This window comes from Polypterus senegalus, chromosome 12 (assembly GCF_016835505.1).
Source record: "Polypterus senegalus isolate Bchr_013 chromosome 12, ASM1683550v1, whole genome shotgun sequence".
Taxonomy (NCBI): domain Eukaryota; kingdom Metazoa; phylum Chordata; class Cladistia; order Polypteriformes; family Polypteridae; genus Polypterus; species Polypterus senegalus.
Window position 1 is genome coordinate 81235677 of NC_053165.1, and position 21552 is coordinate 81257228.

Genomic DNA, 21552 nt, shown 5'->3' on the forward strand with positions numbered 1-21552 from the left:
AATGTTTTACGTTTCATTAAATAAAGCTATGAAATACCCACGTGAAAAGGTAATCCAGACTCAATGACCCCCTGCCTGTCTGTCATAGTTTTTTGTAGCCAAGTCTTCCCTGCACGATTTAAATGACATTTCTTGATTTGAATGGATGAATTGCTTGTTTTAGCAATTTCAAAGCAATTTGGTCTGGACTTTGACTTTAAAATGTTCCAGTGTTGAATCCTCTGATAAAAAGGAGCTAAGTTTAAGGTCCCATCAATGAGGACACATCTCCCAGGTCCATTCCCAAATGATGACACAGCTGCCATGATGCTTGGCTGTTGGGATGAAGTTATTTTAAAGTGACATTTCATCCAAAACATTTTAAACTCATCTGTCCATTGAAGATGCTCCTAGCACTGTTGTGGCCCATTCAGGTTCATTCTCTCAAGCCAACAATGTTCACTGTGGTTCATTTTAGTGAGCACAGGTTCCCTTTTTCTTAATGTAAATAGTTAAGGTGAGAGAGAGCCTTACAGATGAATTTTCTAATATCTTGTACATTGACTCCTTGGTCTTGGAAAGATTTTGGCTGGACCTCCACTCCTAGGGAGATTAATTAATCTCAAGCTGTCTATGTTTAGGTGATATGTGTTCAGAATTAGGTGTAGCTTCTCCCTGCTATTTTCCCTTGGATCCTCCCAACTGTGTCCAGGGCGCCACCCCGTGCCTTTCCTTGTGCTTACTGTTTTCCCCTGGCCTCTCCCATTTGTGTCCCTCATTCTCCCTGGACTCTCCTGTCTGTGTTTTTGGCCACGCCCCTGCCAGCTCTTTTGCCCACTGCTTACCTCAGGTCCTTCCAATATGTAGCTGCTGCTAAATTAATATTCAGCACATAATTGACAAAAGCATCAACGATAGCCTATATGCAGAATAACATCAAACAAAACACAGAACAATTAACATGAGCCAGGAAATAAAAGCCTTGCCATGCCATTGCACTGTACACCTGCTTGATCACCAACAAATTAAAGAAGACGCACACCATGATGTCCTTTAATTTCCTCCGATTCTCTCCACTACCTGACTGAAACCTTTGGAAAGACTGGACCAAATTCACAGCGAAGCATGCATAGAAAAGCAGAAGGCACCAAATATTTCCTCACAACATAGTAGCTAAGTGTGGAAGAGGAGCTGACCCGGTCTTATTGAGGTCTGCCTCCTGGTGGTTACTCAGCTTTATTTCTGTTGACTTTAACAACCGACGAGAGAACTGCATCCTGCAAGTGCACCCACGTTAGCCTTAAGAATATAGAACATGCCACGGCAGACACTCACTCCATGGTTTCCTCTGTTGTCAGTGTCAATATCCCAAGGGTCTTGAGTGCTTTAGCATCTACAAGGATTAAGTTTTTTAGCTCTTGATGCTCAATGGCATTTCAGAGTATCAGCCAGGACCTCCATCTCCCTCCTTTACTTGCCAAGTTCCTGAACACTCCCTTGAGACGGATTCTCTGTTTAAACACGAGTTCATACCAAAAATACATGTGTGTGTCTGTCATTCTAGGGGTCTGGCAGCTTCTCGAGTTCACGCCTCTCCATGTCCTACTTTATTTGTTTTTAGCTCAGTCTTCTGTTACTTAATGGCTTTTGCATTTGGCACTTTGCTCCTGCATTCTTATGCACACACATGCATGTGAGCACAAATCAGTGTGTAATGTTCACGCATACAAGTGCGTTCATTAAAAAGACTCATGTGAGCGCATCCATTTGACACATTTGTGCTAAATCCTTGTACACAGGTGCAGAGATGCACAAGCATTAAGGCAGACGTCGCACTACATAACTTTTCCAGCAATTTTCAGTCTGTTTTTCCATGGTAGGGTTCTGGGTGATCCTGTTCTTCCCTTAATATTTAAATAAATGGACCCAACCAAAATGTTCCCAGATCCCTGCAGTAGCCCTCACATGTTATAATACCTTTTACTTCTTGAATCTCAGACAACAAGATAGAGTACCAGAGCATGCAGGAGACATTTATTCATCATGTATTACAGATTAGTGCTTCTCAACCTTTTTGGCCTAGGGGCCCATTTTTATCGAGTTTTGTTCAGTGATTACTCTTTATTAGCAGTCATTTGAATGTAAACAAGCCAAACTGAAACATCTTTAGTGTCCAGTTGTCTTTTTATTTGGCTACATGGGCTTGTCTGATTTTTCAAAATCAGGGGCAGGTGAAGAGACAGCAGAGACGAACGTGTTTTAATTTGCTGGGGGTTGATTCTTCTAGGACTTCAGTGCACATATCCATTGCACAAAGCGAGATGAGCTGTCCTGTTATTGTGTGCCATTCCTTATATTTGATGTGCATCGAGACAATGTGCAGAGTGCCTGCTGGTATGTTGTACAAACACGCTAGAGTGATTTTTGTGACGCCTCAAGACTTTAAAAGAGGTTGAACAATTTACTTATGTGAGTACCATGCTTTGCTTCCAAGTGCCTTTATAATTTGAAGGACTTATGCTTTCTTTTGGCAGTACTTGGATGGGAGACAAATCAGGACAAGAGAAGTTTGGGTTGCTGCTGGAAGAGGTCTTGGTGAGGCCAGCAGGGGGTGCCTACCCTGTGGTCTGTGTGTGGATCCCAGTGCCCCAGTGCAGTGACATAGACGTTGTGCTGTAGAAACTGGTGCCATATTTTGGACAAGATGTAAAACCGAGGTTCTGACTCTCTGTGGTCATCAGAGATCCTTGGGCACCCTTCGTGAAGAGTAGGGTGTATCCCAATGTCCAGGCTAAATTGCCCACCTCAGCCTAGTCATTCTGATCCCCTAATAATCCTTAATCTCTAATTGTCTCTCTCTCTCTCTCACTTCACCACCTAACAGCTGATGTGTGGAGGGCGTACTGGCACAAAAATGGCTGCCGTCACATCATTCTTGTGGGTGCTTCACATTAGTGATGGTTGAAGTGGCTCCACACTCACTGTTTTGAGTGGTGAGAAAAGTGCTATATAAACGTAAAGAATTATAATTATTAACGCACAATGGTTTCACGTTAAAAATAAACCAGAAAATTTGGGTTGCATTTTCTTTTAAAATGAATCTCCCTTTTAATGTGATAATGTATTGTGATCGCGATTTTTTTATTATTATGTATTATGTTAATTAATTGTGTATTTTGTTTTCCGTTGTCTGCCCTTCTCGTGTATGTTGAGCCAAAGGAGGCAGAGTCACCAGAGCAGGCAGATGGGTTGCTGGCCCAGGTAGAATTTAATGTAAAGCTCCAGTGTCTTCAGCATTATATTTAGTCTTTTCGATTCGTGTTTTGTAATTTTATTGCTTCATTTGGAATTCCTGCCTTTTGGCCCCTCCATTAATTTAAGCTAATGTTCTTTGTTTTGTGACTTCTGGGGTTTATTTTCTTTAGATTGTGCCGGTTTTCCTTTTTTTTAACTGCCTTAGTTATTTTTATTATACTTTTAACCCCTCCAAAAATAAATATTTACACATTCTTGGAACTTTTGGGTTTGGGTTTTTTTTTCATAGACCTGAAGATTTCATGGGTTTTACTTTCTCCAATGATATTTAAAAGCTGTAGCCCCATTTTTAGGTTTGTGTAGGACGCCTGCCGTTTGAGTTTTGGGGCTGGACTGCCTGCAGTGAGTGCAATCCAGTGGGCTGAGATCTGTAATAAGGGCAGATGCTGATTTTGCCTTTTTTTTAGACTTGATTCCCTTTTTGCAATTTGTTTTAGCAGGAATCGCAAAAACATCTCATATACAACACAAGACAGTTTAGAGAGATACATTTACAGATTGTTTGCAGTCTCCTTTAGAGGCCAGCTTTTAGTGGCAAAAGTGGGATTGAAATCTTTGACTTTCTGGCTGAACTACCAGAAAGGATGACAGGACATTTTTGAGGAAAACCAGGAAATTGATGTAAAAACAGCAAAGGTGTTAAATCCAGGAGCTCGAGAACAGAAGCAGGAGACAAAAATTAAAGTCAAAAGTATGTGTGCAGGCAAGTGAGAACCAGAAATACCATGAAGAAAAGTTTCAGCAAAGTCATTAAGTAGGGGTTTTGAATTCGTATCTCGGATAAAGAAATCCTCTTTGAAATAACCTTTTAACCTGCACATGGATTACCTGCGGTTAACAACATCAGAGTACACGGCCCCTCACAACATGGAAGGCTCTCCTAGTTAGTGGCAGTAAACAAACATGCTGGTGATTGTTAAATTACAAGGTGCCATCAAAAACTACTGAAAAAGTTGTACAAAATCCACATGATCCAAAGCTGATTATTTTTCATTTGTTATTGATAATTCCTCTGTCTCCCCTTCCCCACAGGTGTCATCCTTGACAGTAATTTATCTTTTCAGTCCCACATCAATAACATCTCCCGGTCTGCTTATTTTCATCTGCGTATTCGCCCCTCCATCACTCCCCACACCACTGCTATCCTCGTTCATAGCCTTGTCACTTCTCGTCTGGATTATTGCAATTCCCTTTTCTTTGGTCTTTCTCGCAAATCTCTTTATAAGAGAAGCTGCCTTCATCATTACTAGAACCCTCTCTATTCACCATATCACTCCCATTTTACAGCCGCTTCACTGGCTTCCAGTTAAGTTTCACATTGAATTCAAAATTCTTCTGTTAACTTTTAAGGCTATCCACAGCCTCACCCCTCCATATCTGCCCGACCTCCTCCATGTTGCCATTCCCTCCCGCACCCTACGATCCTCTTCCTCCATCCACTTGACTGTCCCCTTCACCTGTCTTACCACCATGGGGAGCAGAGCATTCAGTTACTCTGCTCCCAAGCTCTGGAACTCATTACCTTCCAAGCTTAGAAACATTGATTCATTCTCACTTTTCAAATCTAAACTTAAAACTCATTTGTTTAAGGCTGCTTTTTCTCTTTGACTACAATTGCTCTGTCTGATTTTAAATTTTCTATTTTTAGTTTTGCTTATAATGTGTGTTTTATCTATTGTTCGGTATCCTTGAGTCTTTAGAAAGGCGCCTATGAATAACTAAAATATATTATTATTATTATTAAAAATAAATCTTAGAAATGGATACTACAACTCCAAATGACCCCCAAATGAGTGTAAGATTGTTCAAAATGATAAACAAAATATGAATAAATGCCCACCATAACAGTGGCTGTCCTTTCTCTCTGAGCGCTGGTCCAGATACAGGATGATCCACTCAGCAAGTGACTTTTGCACATCATTGGCTGCGTTTGCATTGCCTACCATGAACGTATGGAGTCAGGGAACCAGTGGATTCAAAGGAATTAGGGGGCTATAAGGATTGGAAGGGGTATTTGAAACCACCAGGAAGAGTGAAGTAAGTCACAGCACTGACAGCACAAACTGTAGAAAAGCACAAGGATCAGAGCAGCAGTCGTTTTTATTTTCCAGGCGCCTGTCCCTTTGAGAATGTGCGCTACCTCCTGTGACTCGTGTTAATGCAAAGCTTTGATTTTAGCGGCAGCCTATTAACATCTCGTCATCTCACCCTGGATGAGAAGAGAAAAAAAAAAAAAAAACAAGAGAAAGACGCACGAGAAATTTCCATGCAACCTCGTTAGGAGTGAAATCATGTTTGACGCGCCCACAGAGGAATTAGAAACCACCAGGGAGAGACGGAGAGAGTGAGCAAGAGAGACAAAAATAAACTTTGACTTCCTATGGCATGGCACACATCTGTCCTTTTTCTCCTGATTATGGAAAATTACACAGCTTTGGTGAGCATTATGACAAACAAAAAGCCAAATCTTGGCCTAAGAAAACATGATGTTGCAAAAAAATAGTAAAAGGTAATAGCAGGAACTGAAGTACGAAATTCCAATAAAATCTCAGCCAGACATCTTTAAGGGTCCATAGAGAAATAAAAGTTTGATGAGCTGGAGTGAAACAAGTGCATGGCAGTGCATTAACTCTTACTACTTCTAAACTTTCTTTTGGAAAGATTAGGATTTTTTTTTTCCAAGTTATTGGGGTCATACATAGGGCAGGAAAGGTACATCGGGGGGGCGCTCTCGGCCTTACTGATGTATCGTCCTTCTTGGTGAATGCTTTACCTCGATGCATCTCATGTGTACCATACAGATTGGCTGCAGGCTCATCAAGTGACTTGCTCAGCCCAGCTTATGGTGGCAGAAGTGGGATTCCAAATCTTTGACTGGGCAGCTCAGCCTTACTGTACAAATGCATTATGAGAAGGCGAAATATAATCAGAAACCTAAAATCCAAATAATACTCACACTAAAGATCCTTACTGCACAGCTCCTAATGAATCTACCAGACCTCTGGCCTCAGCCTGAAAACATAGGCCGTGGACAGTCCTTTAGCAGTGACATCACGGTGGACCTGTCTCTTGGGACCCACCCACAGAACACAAGTGCAACACTCAGAAAGCATACCCAGTTTGTACAGTACATACAGTGGACTCACTCCACTTTCTGCACACTTTCTTGTATCCCTTTGAGATTAAATCGACAATACATTTGCCATATTTTCCAATCCATTTTCACTTGAATACCCATGATGACAAAGTGAAAATGTGTTTTCAGAAAGGTTTGCAAAGTTAATAAAAATCCAAAAACTGCCATTTTTTTTCCTTCATTAATTCAGTACTGTGTAGAAACTCCTTTGGCAACAATTCCAAGTTTGAATATATTGGGTAAGTCTCTATAAGCTTTGCCGTCCTGGATTTGGGCAGTTTATCCCATTACCAGTCTATGCTGGTGTGCACTCTGGAGCAGGTTATCTTCCAGGCCCTCTTTGTATTTGGCTGCATTCATCCTGCCCTCAATTCTGACCAGTCTGCCTGTCGCTGCACCACCATAGCACCATGCTACCACCACTTTACTTCACCACAGGGATGGCATTAGGAAGGTGATAAGCTGTGCCTGGTCTTCATCAGACATACTGCTTAGAGCTCTGCCCAAAGATTTCAATTTTTCTTTCATTAGACCTGACAATGTTTTTCTCATGCTCTCAGAGTCTAAGTAGGCTGTCATATGCCTTTAATTCAGAAGTACTAATAGTAATGATACATTTTATTTCAAGGCACCTTTCTAAAAACCCAAGGACACAGTACAAATAATAAAATCATAAAACCAACAAAAACATGAATGTACACATACACATATGCATGTATCTATATGTATGGAACTGAAAACTTCCATCTAGCGACTGCACAATAAACACCTGATTGATGGAGTACTGCTGAGCTGGTTGTCCTTCCAACAGGTTCTCCCATCTCAGCAAAGGACTTTTGAAGCTCAGTTAGAATAACCATTGGGTTCTTGTCACCTTTCGGACCGAGGCCCTTCTTGCCTGGTTACTCAGTTTGGCCAGAACATCAATTCTAGGTTAGTCTTGGTGCTCTCAAACCTCTTTCATTTCACAGTTATTGAGGCCACTGTGCTCCTGTGAATACTCAAAGCTTTGGAGATGGTTTTATGTCCTTGCCCTGATCTTGTTATATATCAGCCAGGGTTTCAAATGCCATGTCTGTGTTCTTTCTGTCCATTATCGATTCCTTTGTTTATGTTAATATTGCTGTTCAGTTAGTTTCTATGTATCTCTATCTTCTTTTCTGTTCCGTGTGTTTTGTGAGTAGCTCCCCAAGAGGTTTGACCTTCTGCCCATCACCGTCAAGGCTCTGCTCTCAGCCCTTGTGAATGCACTTGGGAGCTGGCGAGTGATTTTTGTGTATTTTTGCTATTTGATTTTTGACCTCTGCTCTCTTTTTTTGACTTTGTTTGCAGAACTCTTGCGTTTCTTACCCAATCTGTGCTCACCACAATTTGATTGCAGTGGTCGGCAGACATTTCTTTGGACTTCATGTCTTTTTGTCCTGACATGCAATGTCAATTGTGGGATCTTCTATACACAGGTACAGGGTGGTCCAGAATTAATTATGTAGATCCAGATTGTCTGGATGACTTTGATTTATGCGGGGACGATTCCAGTTCGGCGCAAAGACAATTGTTCATTTTGTCAGTTCGCACACTTCTAGGTGGTCCGGGATTTCTTGGGTGATTTTCTATGTAATAAACTTAATAAGTTATAACGTAATGAAAATTGTATAATTAGATCTGGACCACCCTATACTTGCGATGTCCAGTCAATTCAATTTGCCGCAGGTGGACTCCAAAAAGTTCTAGACACATCTCAAGGAGAACTAAAGCAAACCAGATGGACCCGAGTACAATGTGGAGTGCCAGAGTAAAGACTCTGAATACTAATGGGAATGACAGAATTCAGTTTTTTGTTTTTATTAAATTTGTAAACCTTTCTGAAAACATCTTTTCAACTTTGATTGTAGGCTGATGGGCAAAAATGGTAAATGTATCCATTTAAGTTTACATCTACAACACAGTAAAGCATGTAGAAAGTGAAGAGATCTCGATAGTTTCTGAATCCACAATAAAATATGTAACCTTCCACCTTAATAAAAGCACAAGTGTCTGTGTAAGTGTGTGTGTTTCTCCATCCGGTTGCTATGCCTCTGCTATCCAACAGATGGCGCATCACAAACATTAGCTCTGCTTTTTTCAAGTCCTGTACCAAGTGACATGTAACAGAGACATAGGTGGGCACACTGCAAATGATAGCACTGGAGTCGACGTCAGTTACTTAGATTTCATCCCCACCCCCTTTGGATGGGTAGAAAAATCATAAAAACTAAAATGACAAACAACATGTCACATCTCACTGAGCCTCTTTTGTTGCCTTCATCGGCAGTTTAAGTTTGCTGCTTGTGGTCAGCTGTGTTCCTCTGGCCTGCTGATGAGCTGCTGCTAGGGGGGCTGCACTGGATGCATTCCCACCTCCATTACTGCGGCGAGATGTCATAAGTCTAACTAACACAGGCTTATTCATTCCATCTCAGGTGTGTCAGCACAAGAGTGGAAACAACCTGGGGTGGACCGCTAGCCCGTTGCAACTTCTATAAATTGATTCATAAAATTTGATTGATTAATTGTGAGACTGCCCCGACAAATCATTCTCTAGCTAGTGGCAAGTTTCCGAACTTCACAGTTTCATTTGCCATTGTGGCACTTGACGGGCAGGACGATGCCAGTGGCAGCCTGTTCCCACTGCCCTTCTCTATTAACAAGATGCCAAGTCCCAGCTGGCACAGCCAAAGACGTTTATCCACTTCATCTTAGCCCAGTCAGTCTGAAGCAGGCAGCTGGGTTGGCACCAAAGGGGCACCCACTTTAACTGCCCTCAAATACCAGTTAGAAGATAAAAGTGTAAACAGAACAAACCATAGCCTAGCACACCCAAATGTTTTCCACTGTGACTCCAGGGGTCTAACACCACCTGTTTCTAATAGTTCTTCCCCTGCCAAGTCCCCTAATAAATCTGATTTCAATATGGCTTAGTGCTGCAAGAAATAAAATAATAGCAATGAACACTTGTGGAAGATTACATGGCTAGGGTAGATAAAATGGTGTCAAAAAGAGTGCCACCACCTGGCAAAGCTGAGTAAAGAGCTGGGCATCTACTCAGCAGTCCGAGGCTCCAAACCATTATTGGGCTCAAGACACTGGGAGCTCCTGGCTTGCATTAGTAACTCAACATTGTGTCCGTCACCCAAAGGTGGGAGTCACTGTTAGTTCTCCTCTTTAAATTGCTCAGTGTGGCAAACCCTCAACAGTAAGCCTTCACTGTTGTGTCGCAGTGGGCACCATGTGACTTGCTGAGTCACTGAAACCTGACACGGGACAACTTGGGAAGAAGAAGGAGGAGGAGGAGGAGGAGGAGTGACTTCAGTGTCATCCCAGCTACAGTCTGGCAGCAGCACAGTGTTTATCAGGAGACGTGGTGAGAAGTGATATCACACGTACTTCAGCGACACACGCACACACAACTGCCAAGTTTCCACCTGCACAGCTGCACGTTATCTAAATTTAAAGCATTATTAGCAGACTTAAAAAAAAAATGACATCACAGGCTCCTCAACAAGCAGAACTCACTGCACGTTCAGCCCACACAGACATACAATGCCAGACAGCAGCAATTAGCGGCAGAAATGAAATCGTCTCATTTAATTAAGCAAAGTTTAAAGAGTCGTGTCTTCCTGCCTTTCTGGGTTCCATGAAGGACTTGGCCCACTGCCTGCAAAGGGCACAGCTTGGCTCGAGGAGCTCAGTGGCAAATGAGAGAGTTCATCTTTGCAGGAAGAGGTCAGTGGGACATGACAGACTCTGCCTGGCATTGTGGGCTCAGCTCAGCACAAAGGACTCATCTTTACATGAAAGATTCAGCCTGGCATTGCGGGTTAGGCTGTACGCAAGTGACTCAGTCTGGCATTGTGGGCTCAGCGTTGCACAAGAGATTCAGTGTGGTACTGTAGGTTTATCTTTAGATGATGGGCTCAGCCTGGCATTGTGGACTCAGATCTGCATGAGATAGTCAGTGTGGCACTGTAGGCTTATCTTTAGATGAGGGGCTCAGCCTGGCAGTGTGGGCTCCTCTTTACATGAGCGGCACAACTTTGCACAAAGGGGCTCAGTTAAACATGAGGGAGTTCAGCTGTGCACTGAGAGATTGGCTGGCGGTGATGTGGCACTCATGCACAAGGCACTCGGCATGGCATGAGGGAGTCAAGCTCTCTGCATGACAGGATTGGCTCGACGTAAAGGACTCAGCCTGACATTGTGGGCTTATCTTTACATGAGGGTCCCAACCTAGCATTGTAGTCTGAGCTCCACACAAGAGACTCTGCCAGGCATAGTGATCTAAGCACTGTACAGCACTGTATAAGGGGCTCAGTCTGACATTGTGGGCTTATTTATACATGAGAGGCTCAACCTGATGTGAAGGAGCTCAGTGGTGCATTAAAGAATAAGCCTGATGTGATGACCACACTTGTGCACAAAAAGCTTAGCCTGGTATCAGTTTTATACAAGAAACTGCTTGACATAGTGGGCATATCCTGGCATTGTGGGCTCAGTTAGACATTAGGAACTCGCTTGTGGACTAAAGAGTTAATTCTGCATAATTGGCTCAGCTTGCCAGTATGAACTCATTTGGACAAGAAACGATAGGCTGGACATGAAGAGCTCAGCTGTGTGTAAGAGACCTCGTTTGCAATTAGCTGAGCGGCCTGGCTTTATAGATTCATCTTGGCATTGCTGGCTTAGCTCTGGGTGAGCTGATATGCTTTAAGGGTTTCGATGAGCTTTAAGCACCCAGCCTGGCACTGTGGACTCACTTCTTCACCATGAGCTCAGCTCTGCTCTAGGGGACCTCAGAGACTCTGCCTTATACGATGAGCTCCATTCCTATTTAGGGACTCAGGATGAGTACCAAGGCTTCAACTTGCCTCCGGTCCACTTTGGGCATTCAATGCTAATTTGAGCGGCTCATTTTGCACTAGAAAATCAGTTCTGTATGAGGGACTCCCTGGGATTTAGTTACCCTGCTGTAATTAAGAGCTCAAGACATAACTGGGGGCTTCCATTCCAGACAAGGAACTTGGCTCTGCGTTCATGGGTCAGATGTTCAAAATGGGTCATCATTCGAGGGTTAGCTGGACATGATAAGCTCAGTTATGCATAACAGACACCTTGGCATCAGAGGGTCAGTTTTAGGTGATGGGCTCGTGTCTGCAGATCAGTTGTACAAGATAGGCTTGAGTCATCATTAGAAGCTTAGCGGCACAAGATGGACTCCTCTCTGCATTAGACAGTCAGTTGTATGTGATGTGCCTCATTCTGCATTAGTGGGTGGGATTGGGTCATCATTAGAGGATTAGTGATGGGGTCAGTTGTACAAGGTGGGCTTGTGTCATCATTAGAGAGTTTGCAGCGTATGATGGACTTGCCTCAAACGGATTTGCTTGATTCTGCCGCTGTGGCTGACCACCTGGCAGTTCAGGTCTATGATGATGAGCTCAGTAATGCACAAAGCTGACCACCATCTTTACTTGATATGAGGAGCTGAGTCCTGCAGTAAAGACTCAGATACTCACGAAGGGGACATGTCTGCATTATGGGCCGAGCTGGACATGAACAAACAGGTTGGCAATGCACTGGGACCTTTGGGTGTCCACCTGCTGCCCCCTCCACTCCCTCCCTCAGATGATGTTCATGTCTGTATGAAGGGGTTCATGAGAGTCTCAGTTCTGGATCAGCAGCTCAGGATTATGTCAGAGGCTTCCTTCGTTATGAGGGTTCAGAGCAGAAGACTGAGATATGCGGAAAGACCAGCAGAGAGATGTGAAGTGTAATTTCATTTCACACTCTTCTTCCATGGTTCGAAAGACTCTCAGGAGAAGCTTAACTCTCTCGGTGCTCAACCCCAACTGCAACCAAAAAATCCTTGGAAGAATATATAATCCAGACCAGGCCATCTTTCCACTGATGTTACACAGCAGGCAAAGCATCAAGGCGTAAGCACACCTTCACTAATGATGGGTCACTCGATGGTGCAGGTGTCTGGGCAGAGGTGGGTGGACATGCCTTAAAATTCACAAGCAGATATTTGTACACTGGTGTTCAGGATACCCACTAAGGGCTATGAAGATGAGGGCTATTGACCTCTGTGGCAGGGCTGACTAACACTTTGGCTCAATAATTCTGTTTGAGTGACTCCCAGAGTCTCCTAAATGGCTTTTACTCAAGAGTGACTTCCATCTAACCAATCTACCATTAACGCCTAATTGATTTAGTGCTGCTGAGATGGTCATCGTTCTGACTCGTTCTACCAGCTCAGCAGAGGACCTCTGAAGCTTATTTAGAGTGACCACTGGGTCCTAGGTGACCTCCCTGACCAAAGTCCTTCTTGCATGGATACTCAGATTGGCCAGACAGACAACTCTAGGAAGAGCCCTGGAGGTTCCTAACATATTCTGTCTCACAAATCTTGAGGTTACTCTGCTCCTGGGAACACTCAAAGCTTTAGAAACGGTTTGATCCCCTTGTCCTGATCTATACCTCACCACGGTTTGACTGTGGAGATCCACAGAGAGTTCCTTGGACATCATGGCTTGTGTTTTCTCCTGCCATGCAGTATGAATTGTGGGACCTTCTATACACAGGTGCGACCACTCACCACAGGTGGAACCCAGTCAAGTTCTCGACACATCTCAAGGAAGATTAAAGCAAACAAGAGGCACCTGAGCACAATGTGGAGTGCCACCACAGAGGGTCTGAATGCTTCTTGAAATGAGAAATTTCCGTTCTTGATTTTCAATAAATCTGCAGCCGTTCTGAAAACAGGTTTTCACTTTGTCATTATAGGTTATTGAGTGTAGACTGATGGGCAAAAATGGCAAATATACAACACAATGAGGTGTGCAGAGAGTGAAGGGGTCTGATACTTGCAGAATTTGCTGTATATGTTGTGTTTTTAAACAAAAGACCATCCAAAGGCTTACAGCATGCTCATTCTTTATATGCCTTTATATAACACCTTTTACAAAAAAAGAAAACCCCGGGGCCATCTGTGAAACAATTCAGTTTAAGTCCCCAAGCTTTCATTAGGCAACTCTAGAAGGGATGCCAGTCCCATGCAGGGCACCCTCATTCACTTGACTCGCCAATAAACCCAACCCAAACATACAAGACAATGGCTTGAACCCAAGTCTGCAGAGCTCTGAGCAGCAGTAATAACCGGTAGGCTAACCTTGATTCATAATGCGGAAAACAAACCCTCCTGTATTTTTATTTTTTATGAATTAGCAGCCCAGTCAGATATTTTAGAACTCAAACCAACCCCGACTTTGCATACCTCATGCCATCTGTTTTTCCTACGGATTGCACCCAGAGCAGACGCCTTTCACCAACTGGACATAAGAGCTGCGGGCTGACAGTTTGGTCACAGCTGACTGGCACACAAGCTGCCCAATCAGTGCTTTGGTTCTTTGCTTGGAGACGACCCCCTTATTAGCCGGCAAAACGCTTGCCGCGTAGCGTATTTGAATTTCACCTAGGGGTGAGTCAGGGGACAGCGTCTTTACCCTGGAGCTTCCAGGCATTTCTAGAGTCATGAGGCCGACTTAATTACACGGGAGATGATTGTCATCGAGAGAAGCGCCTAAAGTTGTCAAGTCTGAAATGTCACAGAAAGCATATGTCATCTAGTGAGACATCCGAGCCTGGCGTACATTTTAAAGCAGGGCCTGTCAATAAAGAAGGAAGGAGCATTCGGATTGAAAAGCAGATAGGGAGCATATTCAGGAATTTTTGATTATATATATATATATATATATATATATATATATATATATATAGTGCCTTTCACATTGAATACACCACAAAACGTTTTACAGGTACATCATGAAATTTTATCATGATTTCATCTTTATTCATATGAATAAAGTGCCAGCACTGCAGTGCATGCCCGTCCCAAGGCTGGTGGCTCCCGGGATGCGTGCCATGGCCCCAAAGCCTACCCAGCACAATCTGGACACCTTCAGCATCTCTCGCCAACTCATTCTAGACGCTGACCTCATCTCGGGTTTCAGGACGCGACCGTAAGTCATTCTAGCTGATGTCATGTTTTTTTTGTCTTTCCCACCCTTATGTTAATGGATTGGTGAGTAATTCAGGATTTATTCAGTCAGGAGATAAACATGGCTACTTCAGTCTACACAACATTTAAGGGAAAAGAGCAATAAATGACAGAAAAAGGGGGTGCATTTTAGAGGGGGCTTGGGCCAGACGAAGGGCTTTTTCATTCCAATCTGGTCCCTAATTGGCGAGTTACTCTTCATCCTTCTCTCTCAATGATACAAACTTCCAAAGGGCAGGCTAGGGGTCTCCTCAGACACGGCACAGTAGCATGAAATTAATTTGGGCAACGCCACTCTTACACCTAGACCCCCGGATTCAGCCATATTAATCAGCTGAGCTAAAGCAGAACTCCACCCTTTCTGGTGACCAGTTGGGCAAAAAAAGCACCCTCACGGTAAGATGCCCACCAGGTTCTCTCCACAGAAGGACACCCATTGTCCTTTCCCCTCTCCTTCTTTTTAGGCAAAAATTTCAACTATCCATTTTTCAGCCCAGTTCAGCGTTACAGGGAGCTGGCACTTAATGCCAAGGCAGGATGCAATCTGGACAGGGCACGATTAGGCACACACTCACTATTTAAAACTGCCAGATAACCCACACACACACACAACCTCATCTTAGGATGAGCCTGCAAAACTGCACTGACAAAATAAGGAGTAAGGCTGGAATTTGAACCTAGGACACTGGAACTGTGAGATGGCACTGGTGCCAACTGAAGAGCAGGTTGCTCATTCAATGAGAATCTTGGCGTCAAAGAGCTTCATATTTTTGACAATATGATTGGCCTTATCAAAGGGCTGGCTGCTGATCCATTCAGTCTACACCAGACATCAACATGTAGAGAGCCCAGAAGTGCCCATGCCAGGACCCCTGAGGGTTTCTGCATGGAGCACTAGGACACTGGCTTTTTCTTTCATTTTGTTCTCCTCTTATTGTTTGATGTCTTTCAACCATGTGAAGAACCACAGAGGATTTTTAATAGCGAGGCAAATCTGGCATGTCGCCTCCTAGTGGATAGACTCTAAACGGCACTGCTGTGGATTCCCATCTCTCTGCTGACTCACAGCACTTGACTGTTATGTAGGCATCATAGATAAGTCTTTGGAAAGGCAGTGTGGAAAGGAACATTGATTTCCAATCAACCCATTTGTGTAAATGGTACCCCAAATGGCACTTACTGAGTACGATAAATTATTGTACTTCTATATCCTCTAATATATACCGCTGAATGTGTGTTTGTCCGATATGCAAATCCACACTGTTGAACCTGTCCACTCCAAATTTGCACAGGCAAAGACCACAGGCTATTTTTTCTTCCACAATTTACTTGATGCCCTTACTCTGGACAGCCCCTGGTACCCCCAGAGTAGCCCTGCTTGTGTTTTTCCAGTAGGGTCATTGGTGTAGATTCGCCATTTCTGTCATATTTTGCATGTATCCCCCAATGGTACAGGTAAAGACCACAGGCTAGTCGGTCCACACTGCTGAATCTTCCTCCATTCGATTTAGCACAGATTCCCAGTTTGTAAAGGGGAACACTTTATAAAGGCTTTGTGTACTTGGGAAATTTAGGTGGTGCAGCATCAGGTGACACTGCTAGCTCTGTGAATGTCATCACAAAGAAATTATAAACCAAAAGGATGGAAATTTCTACTCAAAATTATTGACCAGTAGGCCACCAGCTTGTCTTGCTTGGGGACCCTCACCTGGCTCGGTGGGCTTGTGTGCCAGTTCATGGTTTCTGGTACCACTTAGAAACAACTCTGGGGTTTATGTCTTGTGAAATTCTCATCCTTATCCTTAAAAACTTACATAAAAAAGGTTCATTATTAAAAAATAGATGCGAGGCTTGTATGCTTATGCTATGCTAGCAGAAAGATTTGAAATAATCACGAGGAGAAGAGGTTCAAGAATTGAGAAGTCAACCGTACCACTACCAAAGCCAAAACACGACAAAAATGAAATTTCTGTTTGGTACCCCCTGGGGCATGGCACGCCTAGGCTGGTACCCACAGGCAGACCTGCTCCAGGACGTATCTGAGACTAGTCCCTGCCTGCAGCTTGAAACTCATTCTGATCAGAATTTAAGGCAGGTGTGATTTGGAGGAGGAAGAGTAGGTAGAGGTGATGAAGAAGGTGCGGAAGGTGTGAGACATGACAGACAGCTGGCTTTTAAAAATGAATAAGAGCATAACATACCCTGCCAGAGAAACAGAGGTGCAAGATCTGTGGTAGTCAGGCTTGGTGTGGCAGTGGGTGTTTAGTGTTATCAACTTTATTTTATTACTTCAGTATTCCTTATATTGATCCCCTTCCTTGTGTGATTATCAATAAAACTCCTTTTCTGTTTGTTTTTTTTTTTGGCATCCTTAAAATCATTTGGGTTTGGAGGGGGTTCATGGGTGCCCCCAATCATCCTCTCTCTCTCATTCATACTGTATATATTTATCGCATTCTCCAGACACAGAGGAGCCCCCCCACCAAAACTATGATGAGAATGAGTGGGCAGTGTTAATGAAAGTAAACCTCCTCCAGTCATCGAACTCTGAGGATACTGAGTGGGCACTCCTCAAAGTCCGCAGTCTGCCATTAAGGGGCGCATGCTCTGGACACTAAAAGGGACAGGTCATCACAGTCTAATCATACCGACTACCCGCTATAAACAACGAGGGGCGACGTCTGTCAAGCCCACCCAGGGCAATGCAGGGCTGGGACTTTCCCCCTACTGCGATCAAAGATTTTAAATACAATATTCACTCTGTGACAAAAAAGTAGTGTCACCCAGCAGCACTGCATCAGCTCACCTGACATCCTGCCTCCTCTAGAGATAGAAGATTAGGTTTACATGTCCACTATACCACCAGAGGGCTACTACTGGCACTGCTTATGTCACCAGGGTGTCTGAGCTGACCTTCCTCATGGAATGCTTGTACTCGCGGTTACAACTCACACTACCTGACTCTCAGCCTCCATTTATATAACCTTAGCAAGTCGGGGGCAGCTGCTGTACAGGCTGATATCCCCAGTGACACAGTCAGACCAGTTTGATTTTGTCGTAAATAGCAGGAGTCAGGCTCCTTTGTGTGTGTGTGTGTGTGTGAGAGAGAGAGAGAGGAGAGAGTTGACAGCCAATGCATACATTAAGACGGCAAGGAAAGAAGAAAAATGGGAGATTTAGACTGAACAAACAAAAAAGAGTCTGCCAGTGTGACATCTTGTATTTGTCATAACACAACAAAATGCTAAAAGGAAAAAGGCAGACTGAGACTGAGGTTGAACGTCCTATACCTGGAAAACAGCCATGCAGCCACCAGCGCAATCAGCCAGCACCGTACTTGATTATCTAAATGCTCCAAGCTTGCTATACTTTGGAAATCTGAAACAGTAGTGAGAAGTCGTGAGGGGTTGTGTGATCTGACATCCCTTGGGATTCCTAACTGCATAACTGGACATCATAATGGTGATGAGATTCAGCAGCTGCAGGCAATCGTTTTGAGTAGTCCTCTGACTCAAAGTCATGTAGTGTGCAACCGACCAAAGAAAGCCTAATGACTTGTTCATCAGTCATACAGGCCAGTGAGTCAACTTGACTGGAGTTGAGTTGTTGGCCTTCCTGAGATCAGGTGGTCTGCCCAACATGCTATAGTGCAATTTGAACTTACAGATTGAAGGAAGGACCTCACGCTTTTCTGTGGGAGTCTTAAAGGTCCAACACCATGAGAGGACCGGCACATCATAGTGCCTACATCTACAGAGGTAATGTGCCCTGCATTGAAGAGGGGTCAGTGACTTGCAGAGGTGGGCCTCCATTACAATTCAGACATTCTGGACTACATCTTGACACCATTGGGTACCCTGGTGACTCCATGTCAGTCTTGGAGGTTTACTAAAATAAACACATTATGAACTTCACAAAGGCCCTGGGCTCCACTTTTACTTGAAGGGGGTGGTTTGACTATCAGAACAGGAATACAGAGTACCATGTAGGTTTTCAAAACACATAATAACAATATCAATAAGCCAACAGAACAAAAAGCAAATGGCATACTTCAACGTATTAAATCTGAAACTTACTTGGACTCTCCTGCGGTGGATAATTCCCGAGTCGTCCATCTCCATCTGCAGGTCCCGTCAGCACTTTACACTTTCAGCCTCTGCGGCAGTAACGTTTAAGAGATGCAGCGCAGACAGGCTGCAGAGACCGGCTGGGCCAGGAGAGAGGAACACAAGAAACAGGCGTCACGACACAAGAGAAAGAGCGGGCGCCACCTGCCAAATGACAAATACTGGAGCACTTAGACCTCCTTATTATCCTGGAGACCGCCTCACTTCTCGGACTGTCAATTCCCTAACATGTTCTTCTCAGTCTATACAGAGACTTTCCAGGTGTCCTTCAAATCTGTCTAAAGGTTCATTTATATTGCGCCCAGCTAGGGGTCTAGCAGTCATTATTTAAGGAGGACCTCTCATATCTGTCTGGCAGAAGCCTTTGCTGCTTGAAAATGATCTTCCTCCCAGTTGTGCCTGTTGTATAGTGCCTTTTATATCTGCCCGTCTATATCATATCTAGCAAGGTTTTATAATGTCTTTCATGTTTACCTTTTGGTGTCCTTTGTATCCATCTGTCTTATGTAGCACCCTTCCTATTTATCTGTTTTATATAGTGCCTTTTATCTGTCTATTATATTGTCAATTTCCTGTCGTCTGTAACATATTATCATTTATGTGCTATTCTTATGTCTGTCATATTTTTTATATATAGCACCTTTCCTGTCTGTCTATATATTAGTTTTATACAGTATCTTTTTATCTATCTAGTGTATTCTTATGTGTTTCTTATATTGTGCCTTTCAAATCTATCTAACTATATACATACTGCCTTTCCTATCTTAACTGTATATTTGTTTTACATACAATACAATAAATCTTTCTATTATATAGTGCATTTCTTATCCAGCTGTGTTTAATATAGTGCCTTTTCTACCTACCTATTAGTCTTATATAGTGCATTTCCTATCTACCTGTATTTTTGTGTTTTATATAGCGCCTTTTTATCTATCACACTTTCTATTATCCTATAGTGTTTTTTTTCTGTTATACCTTGCCTTTCATATCTGTTCATCTATGATTAATATAGTTCCTTTTCTATCTATAGCATATCTTTCATATAGCGCCTTTCTGTTTGTCAGATCAGACACATAACCAGTGCCATCCCTGGTTCGTTTCGTTTTTAGTCCCGGCTCTCCCGTTCTCACTTGCCATTGTTTATACCAGAGTACAGCAAAGAGGTACCCCCGGGATTAACAAGAAACGGCTACGGTATCTGACAAAATGCCTGTCTGTAATTTTTAACAAGTGAAATAACCGAAAGGGGCATCGCTTATTCAAAAGTGACCCTTTCCATTTCACCTAGCAAATACAAATTTAAAAATGAGGAAAAGAGTTTTGATAACAAAATATTATTATATTATCCGTAAAAGTAAACCAGAAATCGCGGATATTGCACAACAATATAATCAACATCATATTCAAAATCGTAATTATGGCAACTTTCAAGCATTGAGAAGACATGCCTAGAAACTCGATACAAAAAAGTTATATTATTTTAAACTGCGAAACAAAAAAATAAAGATCGACCACCCTGTACATTTCATTAATTCCATACCATAACTGGTAACAATAACAACCGAAGGGTGCGTCAACAACAATGCTTACTTGCTAAGTGTTCAGTGGTGTTGCATCGCTCACAATGAATACTTGTGGGTAAAGATGCCCGCACCGCCTGGCCATGTTGGCCCTCTTAAAACTTGGCATCACCGGTCATTGTCCCATATCTCCTGATGCGGCGGTTGTTCCAGCTACAGGCGCCACTGCTGCCTTTTTTTTTGTTTTCCGACGCACTCTGTTATTTTGCGTGTTTTCGTGTCGGTCGTCTGTTAAAAGTCAGATTTTCCATCCCTGCTCTTCACATCGATAAACAAGTGCCGATGATGTGTCTGTGTGCAAAATGCAATAATCCTAGCCGGATAACCTTCTGACGATGATGTGTGTTTCATAAATCCGGGTTAAAACACATCGGCTGCTGCTTTCCTTGAAGAGAGATGCTAAGGCACTGGCGTGGCGTTCAGATGTGGAAACGGCGCTCGTGTGGCGCGCGCTCGCGCTCTCTCTCTCTCACGTGTGCGCGCGCTCGCTCTCCTCCCCACCTTCCTTTCTTCCTTTCTTTCTTTCTTTGCCCCTTTTGACGGTACCAGACACCCGATGCTATTACCCTCATTCACCCGCAGCCGAGCCTAATATAACAATGCCTGCTTAACCTTTAAATATCCGGAAGGAAAGGCAAGAAACAACCCCCGCCCGCCCCTTTATTAAGCCTCCCCTCCCATTCATCCCTTGGATTTGACGAGAGACGTTCAAAAGCGTAACACGAGCTTCATACAGCATCGATTTACTTTTAATCAATAAATCCCTTCAGAGACATGCCTCCCTCGCAACCAGTACCAAACCATTTAATGTTTCGTGTGCCATTCGAGCTAAGAAATGCGAAAGGTAAACATTTGAGCCCAGGAAAATGAGAACTTTCTCTGTGATTTTACTTTAAAACGTCAAATTCCACACCGCTGTAAATGGAAGATGGAAAACAATTGTCAGGAGCGCAAAGAGCCTGTCGGGCGTCGCCGATGCACAGCCCTTTGGAAAACATCCATCCTTGAGTGGTTAAATTCCAGCAGTCAAGACTAAATCATAAAATATTCACATTATACGGCTCGGGCATAAAATATTGAAAGCGCCGTGGTCTCGATCGCGAGTGGTGACGCTCGTTCTGCATTTAAAAGGAGCCGCCATTCGATTAAAGTCACAGGACACACACGGCTGTCCCCGGTCAGATGTGTCAGCGCGTGCATCGCCTTCAGCTTTGGTCTTTCTTTCTGAATGATTGATTTAACGATCGAATCAATTAATGAATGAATAAACGAATGATCTACATTCCGCTACCATCCATTGCTCTTTGTTTCTTTTTTTCT

The 21552-nt window shown here is 43.4% G+C and overlaps 1 protein-coding gene across 1 annotated transcript in view; it reads right to left on the reverse strand.

The window, feature by feature from the left end:
* mast1a (microtubule associated serine/threonine kinase 1a) overlaps positions 1-20859 on the reverse strand; it is a 109797-nt gene extending 88938 nt beyond the window's left edge. Inside the window, exons 1-2 of the mRNA XM_039772611.1 lie at positions 20243-20859; positions 18602-18732 (exon numbers count right to left, since the gene is read on the reverse strand). Of these exons, the coding sequence (XP_039628545.1) occupies positions 18602-18646 (45 nt within the window). The 5' untranslated portion in view covers positions 18647-18732; positions 20243-20859. The remainder of the gene's footprint in view (positions 1-18601; positions 18733-20242) is intronic.
* Between the last annotated feature and the right edge of the window lie 693 nt (positions 20860-21552).